At 35.8% G+C, this 13,207-nt stretch overlaps 5 protein-coding genes across 5 annotated transcripts; 3 read left to right on the top strand and 2 right to left on the bottom strand.

Annotated features, from left to right (window-relative positions):
* Positions 1–283: 283 nt before the first annotated feature.
* LOC123015344 (baculoviral IAP repeat-containing protein 5) lies at positions 284–1,057 on the top strand. Its single transcript, XM_044415051.1, has 3 exons — positions 284–448; positions 502–600; positions 651–1,057. Exons 1-3 carry the CDS (start codon positions 428–430, stop codon positions 957–959), a joined length of 429 nt encoding a protein of 142 aa, XP_044270986.1. The 5' UTR covers positions 284–427; the 3' UTR covers positions 960–1,057.
* A 602-nt stretch (positions 1,058–1,659) lies between these two features.
* Positions 1,660–6,564, bottom strand: LOC123015340 (cilia- and flagella-associated protein 52). The gene is made up of 8 exons (XM_044415047.1): positions 6,500–6,564; positions 6,157–6,446; positions 5,907–6,106; positions 3,265–3,963; positions 3,040–3,215; positions 2,696–2,990; positions 2,238–2,646; positions 1,660–2,184 (listed from the first exon to the last, which is right to left on the bottom strand). The coding sequence occupies exons 2-8, from the start codon at positions 6,221–6,223 to the stop codon at positions 1,718–1,720; spliced, it is 2,313 nt and encodes a 770-aa protein (XP_044270982.1). The 5' UTR covers positions 6,224–6,446; positions 6,500–6,564; the 3' UTR covers positions 1,660–1,717.
* Positions 6,565–6,628: 64 nt separating this feature from the next.
* Positions 6,629–8,809, top strand: LOC123015342 (facilitated trehalose transporter Tret1-like). Its single transcript, XM_044415049.1, has 3 exons — positions 6,629–6,873; positions 6,925–7,009; positions 7,060–8,809. The coding sequence occupies exons 1-3, from the start codon at positions 6,790–6,792 to the stop codon at positions 8,379–8,381; spliced, it is 1,491 nt and encodes a 496-aa protein (XP_044270984.1). The 5' UTR covers positions 6,629–6,789; the 3' UTR covers positions 8,382–8,809.
* A 74-nt stretch (positions 8,810–8,883) lies between these two features.
* LOC123015341 (mucolipin-3-like) lies at positions 8,884–10,987 on the bottom strand. Its single transcript, XM_044415048.1, has one exon. The coding sequence runs from the start codon at positions 10,840–10,842 to the stop codon at positions 9,043–9,045; it is 1,800 nt and encodes a 599-aa protein (XP_044270983.1). The 5' UTR covers positions 10,843–10,987; the 3' UTR covers positions 8,884–9,042.
* Positions 10,988–11,311: 324 nt separating this feature from the next.
* LOC123015343 (lipid droplet-regulating VLDL assembly factor AUP1-like) lies at positions 11,312–13,030 on the top strand. Its single transcript, XM_044415050.1, has 5 exons — positions 11,312–11,471; positions 11,523–11,811; positions 11,861–12,277; positions 12,323–12,506; positions 12,555–13,030. Exons 1-5 carry the CDS (start codon positions 11,428–11,430, stop codon positions 12,851–12,853), a joined length of 1,233 nt encoding a protein of 410 aa, XP_044270985.1. The 5' UTR covers positions 11,312–11,427; the 3' UTR covers positions 12,854–13,030.
* Positions 13,031–13,207: the final 177 nt, after the last annotated feature.

Genomic DNA, 13,207 nt, shown 5'->3' with positions numbered 1-13,207 from the left:
TAATTTTTTTTAAATAAATAGTTAGTTTCATAGTTTTTATACTTTTATTATTTATGTGTTTTATTAACTAAATATACATTAGTAATAAAAAATAAGATTTTAGTGGATATATAAATATCTATTATTCAATTTAGATAGTTTGATTGATTGTTATTTTTTTATAGGTATGGTATTCATCTTTGATACTGTTTGTGTATAAAAAAAAATCATCCGCAACCAAATACATTTTATTTTAAAAATGCCGCCATTGTTTTCCAAACAAATAAAAATACGCAAGCGCGTAACCCTGTCAGTTGTCAGATTTGAATTCAGACAAAGTTAACGTTTGTTTGTTGTTTTTAATCTAACTTTGCTGTTTTATTCTGTTGAGGCAAATCCATACTTTTTCGTTTATTCCATTTACCATTAATTTTCAAGATCCATTAAAATGTCAGATAAGCTGCTTAATGTGAGTTTTTATAATTTAGCATTCTTCCCTTGATCCCAATTTACAATTTTCAGGAGCTCAGATCCAGTTTGGAATATTGTTTGGAAGCAAATCGGAAAGCAACGTTCAAAAAGTGGGTTTTCAGTGACAATGTTCAGTGCAATGCAGCAAAGGTAATTTTTCTACAAACTCTAAAAAAGAGGTTATGATTTGTTGTTTATAGTTAGCAGAGGCAGGATTTATATTCGTGGGAAATTCACGAGAACCAGATACTGTATCATGTTTTCTTTGCAACAAGTCTCTGGATTGTTGGGCCAAGGATGATGATCCTTGGTCAGAACACTTGAAGCATGCCCCAGACTGTTCTTTTGCCAAGAAAAACAAGCCTGAGAAATCGCTTACTCTCTCAGAATTCATCGATATTAGAAACGAATTAATTGAAAGCATTATAGATAAGGCATGCCAGAATAGTTTAGAGAATGTTACTCGAGGAGTTGATGAAATTTTAGAATTAGTGGCTGCTTTAAAGTAATTTTTACAAAAAGACGTAATTAGAAATAAGGTGGATGTGTGTGCCTATTTAATCTCCAGTATTTTTTAGATAACAGTAAAATATGTTTCTTATCTGTTTTTAAATATTTTTATCAAAAATCAAAACCCTTCAAATTTACATTCAGATCTACAGATTTCTGTAGTATTTGGAATTTTTCAGTCATTATGATATTAACGTTTTGTGTTACTTTGGGCTCTCTTGTAGCACCCCGATGTACTTTAAAATGCTACACGTCTTCAATTGGTGAGCAAGACATTGACACATGTGTTAATATACCTGAGACAACAACTCCATGTCTTCAATTTTCAAGTTTTTGATCAAATTGAATTCTGATTGTCGAATTAAGTTGGCACCATTGAATAAGATGAATGTGAATCACGTTAGTTTTGATTTTTCTGTCTCTGTATTATTAAATATTGGTAACATAATTTCAAACTCACAGATCAAAACGCGATTGGTTTGATTCGAGTCAGGTGAACCGAAAATTAATGTATGATTGGCAGATTCAATCACGTGAACCATTTTTTGTTTTTTTTACGCGTGGAAGGGTGTCCTTTGAAATTGTTTGTACGTAACAAAATATTTACATAATTTTGGTATTTCAACAATTGGAGTCAGTTTGACGGTATTAGTTTCAGATTCTATTTTGTTTTTTGACTTTGAAAAAGGAAAGAGAAACTTCTGTAAAAAATTTAATACTAAAGTACAAAAAAATAAATAATAGGGTTGCAAATATTTCAATTCTTTCTCCCCGACCCCGTAACTGATCCATTTTTCTTGCCGCTGGAGCTACTCTTAGGACTCGCGTTAACTGAGCCATTTTTCTTTTCACTTGAGTCATTTTTAGTACATGCTTTAGGTTCCGGACTTTTTACCCCATCTCCCATTCCATCAGTGTGCTCATAAACTGGCTTTTTCGTGCAAGGACATTGACAAACACACTTCTTTTCACCTTCCCTACTATGATCACTTCTCGCTGTTGGTAGATCTTGTATGACTTCATCTTTCGTTTCAACCTTTTGTTCTTTAGGTGGTTCTGCTCCTTCAACAATTTTGTCCTTAGAAGATTGAACCAAATCTTGTGGAGACTTCCATATAAAGATACTTCCAGAACCACTTGTCGTCACAATATATTTTTGATCTGGACTAAACCGAGTTGCTGTAATGACAGCAGAGTGGCCTATTCCAATGTGAGTAGCAATACCTAAAAAATGAATGATAGTTGTTGATACTTATAAATGGTACTTATGATGGTACCAAGTTGGTAATTCCAAAGCTTGACGATTTGATCGTTCCCTCCAGTCACAAAAATGTTGCCATCTAATGATATATCTAGTGCGTTGATGGCACCAGACTCGGATCCTTCGACTTCCCGAACTAGGGTACCATCAAGGACTTCCCAATATGAAAGTTTCCGGTCGGAACCACCGGTCAGGACTTGCACATCAGTAGGATAATACCGGGCACACATAAACAACGTGGTTCCAAACATAATATGCCGACGACATTGACGTATCAAATCCCAGATGATACAAGTACCATCTGTACTGGCACTGACTGCTTCGGTACCAGCTTTGTTAATATCAACAGCAGACACCGGAGCTTTATGTTCTTTCAAAGTACAAATTAACTGCTGGCGATAGGGTGTAACTGACCACATTCTGACCTAAACAATAATTTTTTACGAAAACATTTTTATAATTTGCTAAACTAACTTGTCCTTCGCAACCCCCACTAACTAAAACATCTCCTTCATGTGTGATTGCCAAAGCTGAAACTCCCTTATTGTGGGCATTCAAAATGGCGTAAATCAATCTTCCGGTTAAAGGAGTGAAAGAACGGATAATTCCATCGTTCCAAGCTGTCAAAATCGATTTACCATCGTGGGAAAATACGACACTAGAAGCACTGAAATTTGGTACTTGGATACGGAGGAGTTCTTGGTGGGTTTTGATTGACCAAACGCGGACGTCGTTTTTACTAGCTGTGGCAAACACTTCAGAAAAGTTGCTGAAAATCAAAATTATTTCTCAAGGGCTTTCAATCGTTTTGAACTTACTAAGGAAAGGCAATGTCATAGATAGTCGAGGTATGGCAAGTAACAAGCAACTCTGTATTAAAAGTCGCCATATCAATTTGGTAAATCTCGCAATTAATAGTTCCTGCCAGTATAACTGTATCATTTTTCAAAAGCTGCAAAGAAGTGACTGCTGAAAAAACATTGGTGCTTTTCAGCTGAAACATCATGATTAAAATTTCCATTTGAAACATCGTCTCTCCTTACACAACGCAAAGTCGGCACAGAGGGCACCTTCACCCTCTTACCCTTATCCCCACCCCCTTTACTCTTAATTTCCTCCACCAGCTCCAATGTTCCATCCCCGGCCCCGATCAGCAACGGCCCCGCAAACAGCCTCCTGATCGACTTCACCCCCAAACTATACAAATCCACCTTCCCTTCCGGCAACTTCTTCTTGCTTATCCTCGTGAAGCACCCCACCGTCATGGGATGCTTGGCGGGGATCAGGACATCGGGATCATGGTGGTAGTTTAGTCTGATTTTGAGCACGTCTCCGGTGGCGGTGCCGCAATAGCACACCTCGTCACGCTCGTTGACGTCCATGCAGAGGATGGTCCTTTTGATTTTGCCAGTGCTCACGTCGAGCGAGTGAACCTTCCTCGCCTCCTTGTCCACTGTCCAGACGGCCAGGTGATTGTCTCCCGCTGTCATGAAACACGGCCCGCGTCTGTTCATGCTAAGGATCGTCGTGGCCTCTCCTTGGATTCCGTGCGCCACCGCCGAACCACAAATCACCTGGCCCTGGGTCACGTCCCATACCACCAGAGAGCCGCAATCGCGGCCGCCGATCGAAAATAGGTAGTTGTCGTTGTTGGAGAATGCCACGGCTTCCACCCGGACTTTGTGGAGTTCGTGCTGTGAGACGATGGTGTGGCTCGCGAAGTCCCAAATTATGACGCGGGCCTTTTCAATAATTTAATGTATTTAATAACAAATTTCATCTTTGAATCTCTTTAATTTCAATAAAAAAAAGTGTCAAAAAATATTTAAAAACACATATTTCTGGGTTTTTTTAAACGGTAAATAATCTTAATAAACCGACACAAAAAGTTACATTCTCCTATTTTGGTAAGAGAAAATGAATTTTTGTATAATGTTCTTCGAATTAAGAGTAAGTGAAGAAAAAAGTAGATTTACAAAAAGTAGGTACTACATGTATAAATTGTTGCTGAAATGTTTTATTGTTTTCTTGTCAAAGTTTTAATTGTTATAATTGAATTTTATAATTTTAGGTTGTGTTAATTTTTTTTAACACCATGATATTTAAATTTTGTTAGGTTTGTAATTCTGTAGAAATGAATACTGTTTTTTAAATTGCAAAATAACAACTTAAAAACTCCAAAAGAACTCGAAACTTTTAATCAAAAATTATTATCATTATCTTCCATTTATTCTGTGAAATTATAGCTCCGAATACTATAATAAAAATTTATAATTTGTCTGCAACATTTAATATATTTTCTGTCAAAAACAATTTTTTTCTAATTTGCGTTTATAATACGTTTATTAACGTCTCCAGTAGGAGTCGTTTATGGCTATCTATAAAAACACACTGTACTTTAATGAATTACGGGTTATTTAGTTTTTGGATGTCGCTTCTGACTTGTCAGGTAACAAATTTTGCGTTGTTACTTCGGCAATTTCGCGCGGAATGCAAACTAAATTCTGATTCTCATATTTTATTTATTATTATGTTGTAACACTAATAACTAATAATTTGTAAATTTTATTTTTAATGACAGACGGCAGAAATGACTCAAAAAAACAGGTGGGCGCCGAATGTCACCAACCGATACCAACTAACACAAAATTCTCTAGGCGACAAAAATATATATTTTTTTTATTAAAATAAGAAAAAAAGTGGACGCAAATTAGAAAAAATAGCATAAAATACTCGTTTTATAATGGCATTGGCGCACTCATCCCATAGAAAACTCGCCTACGGCTCGTTTTCTAACTTGGGATTCGTGCCCCAAATCAACCCTTATAAAACTCGTTCTTTAATATACTATTCTATACGTGTAATAATGTGTATGTGTAATAATTGTGGAACATCCTGACATCGATTATATTAATTATCTGCTAATCCAATTCCAAATTGGTGAAGTTATAAAAAAAAATAATTGGCCAAAAATTATGCTCAAACAAAAAAGTAGGTAATGTAAAAAAATCATGTGTACTTAATGGTGACTAAATTTAGCTAGGAGAAGAGAAAAAAAAAGAAAGCCGGATATAAATTGCTTTAAAAAGATAAAAATGGCAAAAGCTAAGACAATGAAGAAAAATGAAGAAAAAAATGAGTAAGGAGAGACTAAAAAAGTTGTTAAAAACCTAAAATTATAAACATAAAGAATTACTCGTAGAAACTATTAGAAAGAGGACGTTTATACGAAGTGATCCAGAAAAACTGAGTCTGTTGGCAACATATTTGAAAGTATTTTTGTTAATAATTTGAAACACTGCAACCGGATACGGTTTTGCTTGACAAGTACTTGACGTACAACCCCACAAGATTGTTGAATTGTTCATAATTAAAAGCGTGGTAAGCTTTAAAAATTAGTGTTGGGATTGCCAACGTACTCAGTCATTGTGGATCGCTTTGTACATAACGTGTTAAAAGAAATAAATCTATTAAAAACGGGAAAAATATGTTAATTGCAAATAGAATTTACTTCTAAAGTTAGAATTCAACTGAAATTCTGAAAACAATTTTACTGTTTTGGAAAATATTTTATATTTTAAAATTATTTCGTAGATTTACAAAATTGATAATTTTGTAAAAAAACACCTTTTCCTCGGTTAAAAACTAAATAAAAAACACGTACGATAAAGCACAATTTCCATACCTTGAACCCAATGTGGTTAATTTGGCCACTGGCAATATATTTTCCGGATCTGGAAACATCAATGGCAGAAATAGTGTTAGTATGACCACTAAGAAAAACTTGGGCTTTAGTAGTCCAGTCCTGGATGGTGACTTTGTTTCCCAAAGGATACACTACGTGTTTTTCATCAGGATGAACGATAAATCCCTTAACTGTAGTTCCTAAAATTTTAAAACCATTGTCTTTTGTGACAACTTAGTACCAATGTTACCATCAAATCCAATAATTCCTTTAATTTCGAGAGTTCCAATATCTCCTTCAAGTTCTTCATCTGACATTGTGGATAAATCTAATTTTTGACCAGTTTTTACTAGAGTTCCTATTTTAGAATATAGGAAAATATAAATATAAAAAATAAATACAATATAGGAACTCTAGTTTTTACTAAAAGCGTAATGTGTCAATGGGGTTGTTATGGTGAAAATTTTGAGAACGTTTTGTCAATAATCAGCAGATGATTAGTCGCTTGATGCCCAAGAGTGATTGATATGAGAAAACTTTCTATTATAGAATCGACATTATTATTTTTATGTAAAATAAATTTTTACAATTACCTTATAAATAATCAATGGAAGACCTTGCAAGATCGCCAGTCATTTATTTGATGAATGTATTAAAAAGAAGGAAAAAGTTGTATTGTTGAGTTACAATTGAATTTCGCGCCACCGTTTGCGATTACGTCCTCTGATTAGAAACATGTGTTGACTGTTGACATTTGTTGATGTGTTTTGTCGTTGCTCTTTGTTTCGTGGGTTTAGCAAAACACATCAATTTTTCCAATTAGAAATTAGAACAGAGGTCCCAGCATCGTAATTCACACTTCTCGTCATTGATAATCTTGAAAATGAGTCAGGACAAAGTGTCGTTGTTACGGGATCCAACTGCAGGTGTTTCAGTCTCACCAGATAGTAGAAGTTATGATTCAGTGGTAAATTTTTATCAGCTCTTAATTTGGTAGAAATAAACACCATTTGAATAGGATCCGCCGTCCTACAGCGCTGAACATGGTGCACAAATTAGTTTTGTTCCTCGACGGTTCCCCCAATACGTGGCCGCATTAACAGGTAAATCTTTGTTAAAAATTTAGAGAAATCGGTAAACTTGTCTGTTGTAGCAACTTTATCCGCCCTTGCAGCCGGGGCCGTCCTTGGGTGGACTTCCCCCATCTTGAACGAAATTCAACACGGTAAATTTCACAATATTACAGTCAACAGCAACCAGATGGGCTGGATTGGCTCGTTCGTCACTCTAGGTGGCATGACAATGTGCATTCCTACTGGTTTTCTGTGTGACCTAATAGGCCGCAAAAAAACCCTACTCCTCCTCATTGTACCTTTCGCCATTGGTTGGTCATTAATCCTTTTTGCAAAATCAATAGTAATGATATATTTGGGTCGCTTGATCACCGGGATGGCCGCCGGCGCTTCATGCGTGGCAGCCCCCTTGTACACCAGCGAAATCGCCCAAAAAGAGATACGCGGCACTCTCGGCAGTTACTTTCAGTTGATGGTAACCATTGGAATTATATTCGCTTATTTGGCAGGAAAATTCCTCACGTCCATGGGGTACACGATTTTTTGCGCCTCTCTTCCGGTTGTTTTCATTGTTTTGTTTGCGTTTCAACCGGAAACTCCGGCGTTTTGTTTGAGGAGTGGGCTCTATGATGATGCTCTGAGAGCATTGGTTAGGTTGAGGGGCCCGTGTGAAAGCAACGAAGCCGAATTGGCTGAAATTGAAGGGACTTTGAAGGAAAGCCTCGAGAGTTCGGTTTCGATATCGCAGACTTTTCAGAAAAAGGCTAATATTAAAGCGTTTGTGATCGCTTTCTCGTTAATGTTTTTCCAGCAGTTTAGTGGAATTAACGCTATTATTTTGTATTCGAGCGATATATTCGCGTCAGCTGGGTCTAATCTCGATGCAAATACTGCAGCGATTATAGTGGGTGCGTTTCAAGCAGTCGCTACGTTTGTTTCGTCTTTAATGATTGATAAATTGGGGCGGAAAATCCTCCTGTTGACCTCATCCATAGTTATGGCTTTTTCAACTTTAGTTTTGGCGATTTATTTCACTTTGAAGTATCGAACGGCCATTGATGGTGCTGTTTTGCACGAAATCGGTTTCATACCGATTGTTTCTTTGTGTCTTTTTGTTGTAGTTTTCTCAATAGGTTTGGGTCCTATTCCGTGGATGATTTCTTCGGAAATTTTTACTCCAGAAATTAAAAGTATAGCCAGTTCAGGTGCTGGTACTTTTAACTGGTTTCTAGCGTTTTTAGTAACTAAATTTTATCTTCAAGTAAACGAATGTGTAGGACAGGATTCTACTTTTTATGCATTTTCGATTCTCTCCCTTTTGGGGGGTGTTTTTGTTTATTTTGTGGTACCTGAGACCAAAGGTAAAACAGTCGAACAAGTACAAGCAGAACTGGAACGTTAAATCATAATTCTTTTGTATTAACTGTTCTTTTCACACAATGTCTCAAAGTACATATATGAATGTTTAAATACTTATGTGTTATATGTACAAATGCCAAACTGGTGCTAATGATAATTAAAATCTTCATTGATTATTACTATGTGCACCAATTCCCAAACGTACAAGAAGTGATGTACTTATTTTAAGTGAAGATTCGTATCAACTGACAAAGTTTTTCATGTAATGTATTAATAAGCCAGGGTAATTAATTAATTAATTATTAAGCATTTAATTACTTGAGTAATTATCATAAGACAGAAATAACCAACGTTTTTATATTTTTTTTTGACAGTAATTGCTTTTTTTGCTTTTATTAAGTAGATATATGATTTTATTCAAAAAATGTCCATTTGTTATTAGTCATTAAAAAATGAATGTTCTCATTTGTACACTCATTGTTTTTAACAAACCTTAACTTTGCAATTAGGGGTTTTGTGTCGGGTAATTGCAGTGAAACTACAGATCATACATAAATAAATTGTTGTATTGAGACAGAGATACATGTAAAGTTTATCTCGAACATAATTTGATCTAGTCAATATATTTATATAAATGTTTTCTGTACAAAACATATACTCTATTCTATATACAATAAAATATTTACAAAACTGTAGTTTTATTCTTAAACGGCATTGGAACCTCGTCTTGATCCGTCAGTAGCCAAGCTACCACGTGACAAGCTCGAGTATGACTTGTGCAATTTACTACAGGTACAACAACATAAATCTTTCATAAGACCTCCCAAACTGTCATTCGACGCGGTTCTAAAAATACCACTTGATACATCTTCGATGTTGGTGTCACCAATGAAAATTTGTAAATCACTTTTGGGGAATCCCTCAATATAATAAACTTTGATCGTATCATAAGCGTCCATGATAACAGAAATAAACAAACTTAAAATGATATAAATATACAAACTAATAAATGAGTATAAATAAATCTTGCTGAACCACCACAACATGGTGGATTTACTCGACATTATGGAAAAAGTGGCAAACATATCGTCACCGTTAATCAGAGAGAATAGACACTCTGAAGTCGTGGATAACGACCTGAATTTCAAATGGTACGGTCCTAAAATAAGCCATCCTGAGAAGGTGAAACCCGCATAAATAAGTAAAGCACAAAGGAGGAATCTGGCGACTTGAGGAGCTGCTTTTTCCAGCGTCAAAATAACAACGTTGTATGTTTTAAAGAATGTCAAGTAACGTAAGACCCCAAACCATACCAGCATATTACCAAGTCCCAAAAACAAGCTACAAACGTTCCACTGGTCACTGGTGAAGTCCTTGCGCTCGATCTGTTCTTTAATTGACGACCCGATGATTATTAAAATATCGTTAATTATTATCATGACATACCACAGATTCAAGAACTTGTTTCTATCCTCTTTGCTAAGAGGGCGTCCGAATTGATTAACAAAAAACGTGTTGGTCATTTTTTTCAATTTTTGGGCCCTTAAAACAGCCCTAGTACACAACACAAAAGACAAAATACAAATCGTTATAACTAAATAATTTAGAACACTTTGCAAAAACGAGTCAATTTCATCATCAGTGACATACTCAACATCGCCTTTGCACATAAGACGCACTGGTTGTGCGTCCAACCAAAGTAACATTTGACCATCATGATCCTCATTGTCGAAATTAATATCTATGTCAAATCGGTAACAATTCGGGGGCGAAATCCGACCGGCGGTTTTAAAATTAACAGTCTTAAGTGAAAACTTCAAAACAGCTTTAACCAATGCTGAAAAATTAATATTTAAGTTACTTAAATACTGTTTAGAGTCGAGGAGATGATCAGACGGGCTGTGCGTTATATTAAGACAAGTTTCTACAATTTCAGCGTCAAAAACATAAGATTCGTTGAAACCAAAAATGATTCCTTTTTTATACTGCGATAAACACAATTCCATATCAGTCATCGTATTGTCTTCGTTTGCATAGGAATACGAGCCCACGGCTTGGCTCAAATTCGCATACCCCGAATAAGCGTAGTCGATAGTGGCATAAAAATCGTCCGCTTTGTAGATGGCCAAAGGTCCAGTGGCTGGAGGATAAGCACTCACTTCTCTTGTGGCGTCCCAGCCCCTCAGAAACAAGTGAGAAAATGAAATCCTATTGTCCCACGTATAATTGACATGATTGTATCGGTTATAGGCAAACAAACACAGTTGCATTGTCACTAGAATTATCTTAATAAGCTGCACTGTGAATTTGTACGGGAAGCGTTTCTTCGCTTGCCACTTCTCGATGGGGTTCATGAAGAAAAACTGAAGCTTGCGACGCATTTTCTCTTCGGTGAGGAGCGATTTGGAGCTATGGCAGGAGGGCTGGTGGGTTAAAGAACATCGTTCCTCGTCCGTGCCACATGCTGTGATGCACTCTGGAGAGTTCCCCTGCATGTTCTCCATTTCCACGGTACTCAACAGGACATTCACTTTTTATTCGAAGGGTGAAACCACAAAGACTGACAAAGACTTTATCAAAAATAACCTAATTGTTGACAGGTTGACACTGACATTTGACGTTTGACGGATGGCAACTAGGGAATTTTGTTTTGTTTTCTAATTTTTTTTGATAAAAAATTACGGAATAATACACAAAAACAGACGAATCAGATTATTCGGGATAGTTTTTTCATCGTGACTAAACTAATTATGTATATTTTAGATAATTGTGCTCCTACTCAGATGACTGGTGTTTTTTATTTTTTCCAGTGGCGCACTAATTTTTGTAAAGTTGAGCAAAAATTTAAAGTTTTTGTATATTTTGACTTTAGAATAAACAATTCAAATAAGCTAGGATTAAAAAAAAATATTTTTTATTTAAGTAAAGTTTAAGGTTTTTGACTAAAAAACCATAAAAATTTCTTTGCCTCAAGATTCCACGAGCCGCCCATGTTTTTTGAAGACGTCACGTCAAATGTCACAAACCTAACCTTCTGTTATGTTATTTAGCGTAAAATCTTAAGATAATTTTGTTTTTGTTATGTGAAAATGCCAAATAATATTGAAATTAAGCAACTTTTTTGTTTCAAAAGGTAATCCCCATAATTTGGTTTGTTGCAACGACGTAATGAATTCAATTTTAGGTTTCCAGCAAATGAGTTGAAGATTTTGTTCCTAGTGCTTTACTTACCTGTTGGAATAATCCTGTTTATTTTAAGAACAATATTAGCTTTGAGTGTCGTTTTAATTGGATGTTGTTTATCAGACACTCGGATTATTCATAAACTTGTCAATAAATTTGCATGTTTAACATTAGGTATAACAGTCACAGTAGAAAATCCAGACAAAAAAGAAAATGTAGAAGTGTATATTAGCAATAATGTATCGATTTTTGATCATTTGGCTGTTCATACGGCAACAGGATCGGTCTCAGTAAGTTTTTATTGAACATTCTAATTGTTTTTTGATGAAAATCTTGCAGCCTGGCGCTCAAATGCACCCATCCTTGGCTAGAGGCTTAGGAATTCACTATTTTGGTAGTCAAACAAATTTAGAAAGTTTTAAGAAAAACCTAGTTGACTTTTTATCTGAGCAACAAGTTCCAATACATTTCACACCTGAAGAAAAAATCACAAATGGCAAAGCACTTCTAAAGTTCAAAAGCTACCCATTTTCTCTAACAAATAAAGTGCAACCTGTTTGTATCAGCATTGAACGCCCTTTTCTAGACCTATCTGTTACGACTTTAGGCGCATCTTATTGGACTGACGTTTTATTTTACATGTTTTCGCCCCTTACTAACTATAAATTAAAATTTTTGCCGCCCCTCGAAAAAAAGTCCCTAGTGGAGACTGAGTATTCAGAAGTCGTACGCCAAAATATCGCATCGGCCCTTAAGGTAAACTGCAAGAATATGATGAGTTTTTATTGTGGTTTTTGTTAGGTGGAGACTCCTGAATTTACGGCTGCCGATCTCTTGGAGTGGGAGAAACGCCAACTAGTTGAACAACAGAGAGGAGCGCCACCTGTGCCTAGACCTAGCGTCGATAGCGAAGTCAGGAGAATGGCGACTCAAGTAAAAGAAGTGCTGCCACATGTGCCATTAAACGCAATTTACAAGGACTTGAGTAAGTTTAAAATGAGTAATTGGAGGTCATTGACGATTTAATTGGTAGACAAAACACGAAATGTAGACACAACTATTACGAATATCTTAGAAGGCCGAATTCACTTTGTGCCAGAACAGGTCAATTCTACCTCCAACAATCCTCAACCTTCCACTTCTATAGCATCTGGCACAAAAATGACGCCTTCGACTTCGGCTAGCGACAGGGATTTGTTCAATACAGCTGCATCGTCTTTCCCCAGATCTGCCCATGAGAGAACCAAGTCATTTCAGGAGAGAAAAGAACAACTTATTGCTAATGCTAGAAGGCGTTATATTGAAAAACATAACTTAAATATACCGTTTTAGGATGATTTTTTAACTTTTTGTAGTTAAGTTCTTATGGCTCTGGAGTTTGAGGCACATTTTCAGAAATTGTTTTAAGTTTAAGTTTGGCGGTTCTTTTGCGGTTTTTACTACTTAAACTGTAAATATTGTTATTTATTTTTGGTTGCAATACAATAAACATTTCATTACACGCCATAATTAGTTTTTAATTTTATTAAATACCTAATTTATTATATAATTAAAGGTTTCTACAGTTGTTTGGAAATTTTCTAGACTATGATGGGCGGAGCATATGACGGCGCACATGATGTGTGATTTCCCCTAGTAGGAAAATTTGACAGCAGTTTAGAAAAAATCTTTTATGTCCGACTGTAT

This window comes from Tribolium madens, unplaced genomic scaffold (assembly GCF_015345945.1).
Source record: "Tribolium madens isolate multiple individuals breed KSU strain unplaced genomic scaffold, Tmad_KSU_1.1 Scaffold_97;HRSCAF=244;Tcas5.2_LG3a, whole genome shotgun sequence".
In the NCBI taxonomy this organism is placed as follows: domain Eukaryota; kingdom Metazoa; phylum Arthropoda; class Insecta; order Coleoptera; family Tenebrionidae; genus Tribolium; species Tribolium madens.
The sequence above is the reverse complement of the archived record's forward strand: the minus strand, read 5'-3'. Positions and strand labels throughout refer to the sequence as shown.